This window comes from Chenopodium quinoa, unplaced genomic scaffold (assembly GCF_001683475.1).
Source record: "Chenopodium quinoa cultivar QQ74 unplaced genomic scaffold, ASM168347v1, whole genome shotgun sequence".
Classification (NCBI taxonomy): Eukaryota; Viridiplantae; Streptophyta; class Magnoliopsida; order Caryophyllales; family Amaranthaceae; genus Chenopodium; species Chenopodium quinoa.
Genome location: NW_018744693.1, coordinates 3,296,341 through 3,297,970, shown reverse-complemented (window position 1 = coordinate 3,297,970; position 1,630 = coordinate 3,296,341). Strand labels below are relative to the sequence as shown.

The 1,630-nt window shown below is 33.9% G+C and overlaps 1 protein-coding gene across 1 annotated transcript; it reads right to left on the bottom strand.

Moving 5' to 3' along the window:
* Positions 1-647: 647 nt before the first annotated feature.
* On the bottom strand, positions 648-1,034 carry LOC110702327 (putative lipid-binding protein AIR1). The gene has a single exon (XM_021880031.1). It carries the CDS (start codon positions 1,032-1,034, stop codon positions 648-650), a length of 387 nt encoding a protein of 128 aa, XP_021735723.1.
* Between the last annotated feature and the right edge of the window lie 596 nt (positions 1,035-1,630).

The window sequence follows — 1,630 nt, the reverse complement described above, 5'->3', positions numbered from 1 at the left end:
TATTATATGAGACGAATCCAACAAGATCTCACTTGACTATATTTTGTTTAACATATAACTCATATTATATGGTCAAGCAAGAGTGATGAATAGTGCAAAAAGTCCATTGTTGCAATATTAATAGAACGGAGGAAGTATTGTTTTTAACCAACAACTTAAATTTTTTGGTTGAGTTGTTATATATTTTTGAATAATTTCATATTTCGACTCTTTATGTGTACTAAAATAAAAGAAGTATGATCTAAAAATTCGAGAACTTTTATACATTCATACTCTAAATCAATAGCACTGTGCATAATATATTCAAGAAGACATAAAATAGCATAAAACATTAAAGATTATTATTCATTAATTCATACTCCAACAACAACTTACGAAATTGAGATGATCCTCAAAGGAGCAAATCAATAACGTAAAAGTACATATTACATGACTAATAGCAGCTAGATTATGATGAGTACAGTATATGATATAATCATAAGGTATACTGAAATTCTAAACTAGCTAATTTATTCTTACACAAAATGACCAAGTTAGGACATGGTAAGGGATACAACAGTATTTGAAAACTTTGAAGAGTAAGCTAGCTAGCTAGAGTAGTACATACCACCCTTGGCTACCTAGTAATAAGCATATTGTATCGATCATTAAACGGGGCACTTGTATTGAGTAGGATTGTTGAATCCACAAGCATTAACGACGGTGACAAGCTCCTTGTTAAGGAGGTCATTGCCGGTAAGCCCCCCAAGGCCACCGAGGACACCGCCAAGGGCGTTAAGGAGGCCACCAAGGGTGCTTCCTAGAAGAGTGTTTTTAAGGCTAGTGCAAAGGCATAGACCAAGGTCAGCATCGGCTATACCGTGAATGAGTTCACAACATTCGGTCCTTGTTTGGCCACCAAATTGGGCATTCACCAAATCATTGGCAATGCTGACACACACATTTAGGTCAGGGCAAGTAGCGGCATTAGTTGACACAAAAGCAAAGATGGCTAGGTTAACCATCATAAAGGCGACGGCGGATTTGGAGGCCATTTTTTATGATTCTTGAATTTGGAGGGCTAATAAGGGTTTTGATTATGCTTAAGCTAAGGATTAGAGAGAATGTGTTTGTTGGTTTGGGATATGATGGAAGAGCTTCACTGCATGGCTATTTATAGATTGCATGGAAGGGTAATTTGGTAATTTTGGTACTGACTGTAATTAGTTAAATATTGTCTGATTATAAATTATTATTACTACGTACTATCCAACTATCCAAGTACATGCTTCGTGTTAGAGAGCAAATTAAGTTGTATACCTTGCAAATTGAGTTTCCTTTAATTTAGATTGCTGATTAAGAATCTAGTAAGCTCATAGGACTTCACGCACATATGTATTAGCGCAAATACTTTCATCGTAATCTTTTAATCAACATGTATTCTTTTTAGAGAAGTTCGTTGCAAGTTACTTAATTGTAACATTATTGTTTGGAATTCCTTATTGTTTTTAGGTTATGGTCTCTTAATCTCACCCCTTCAAAATATGTCTACTTATTTATTTTTGGGCTTTTTGTTATAAACTACCTAGTAAAAGACATTTTTAGTGAGAAACTACTTAAAAAAAAAATTTAAAAAAAAAAAAAGAATTGT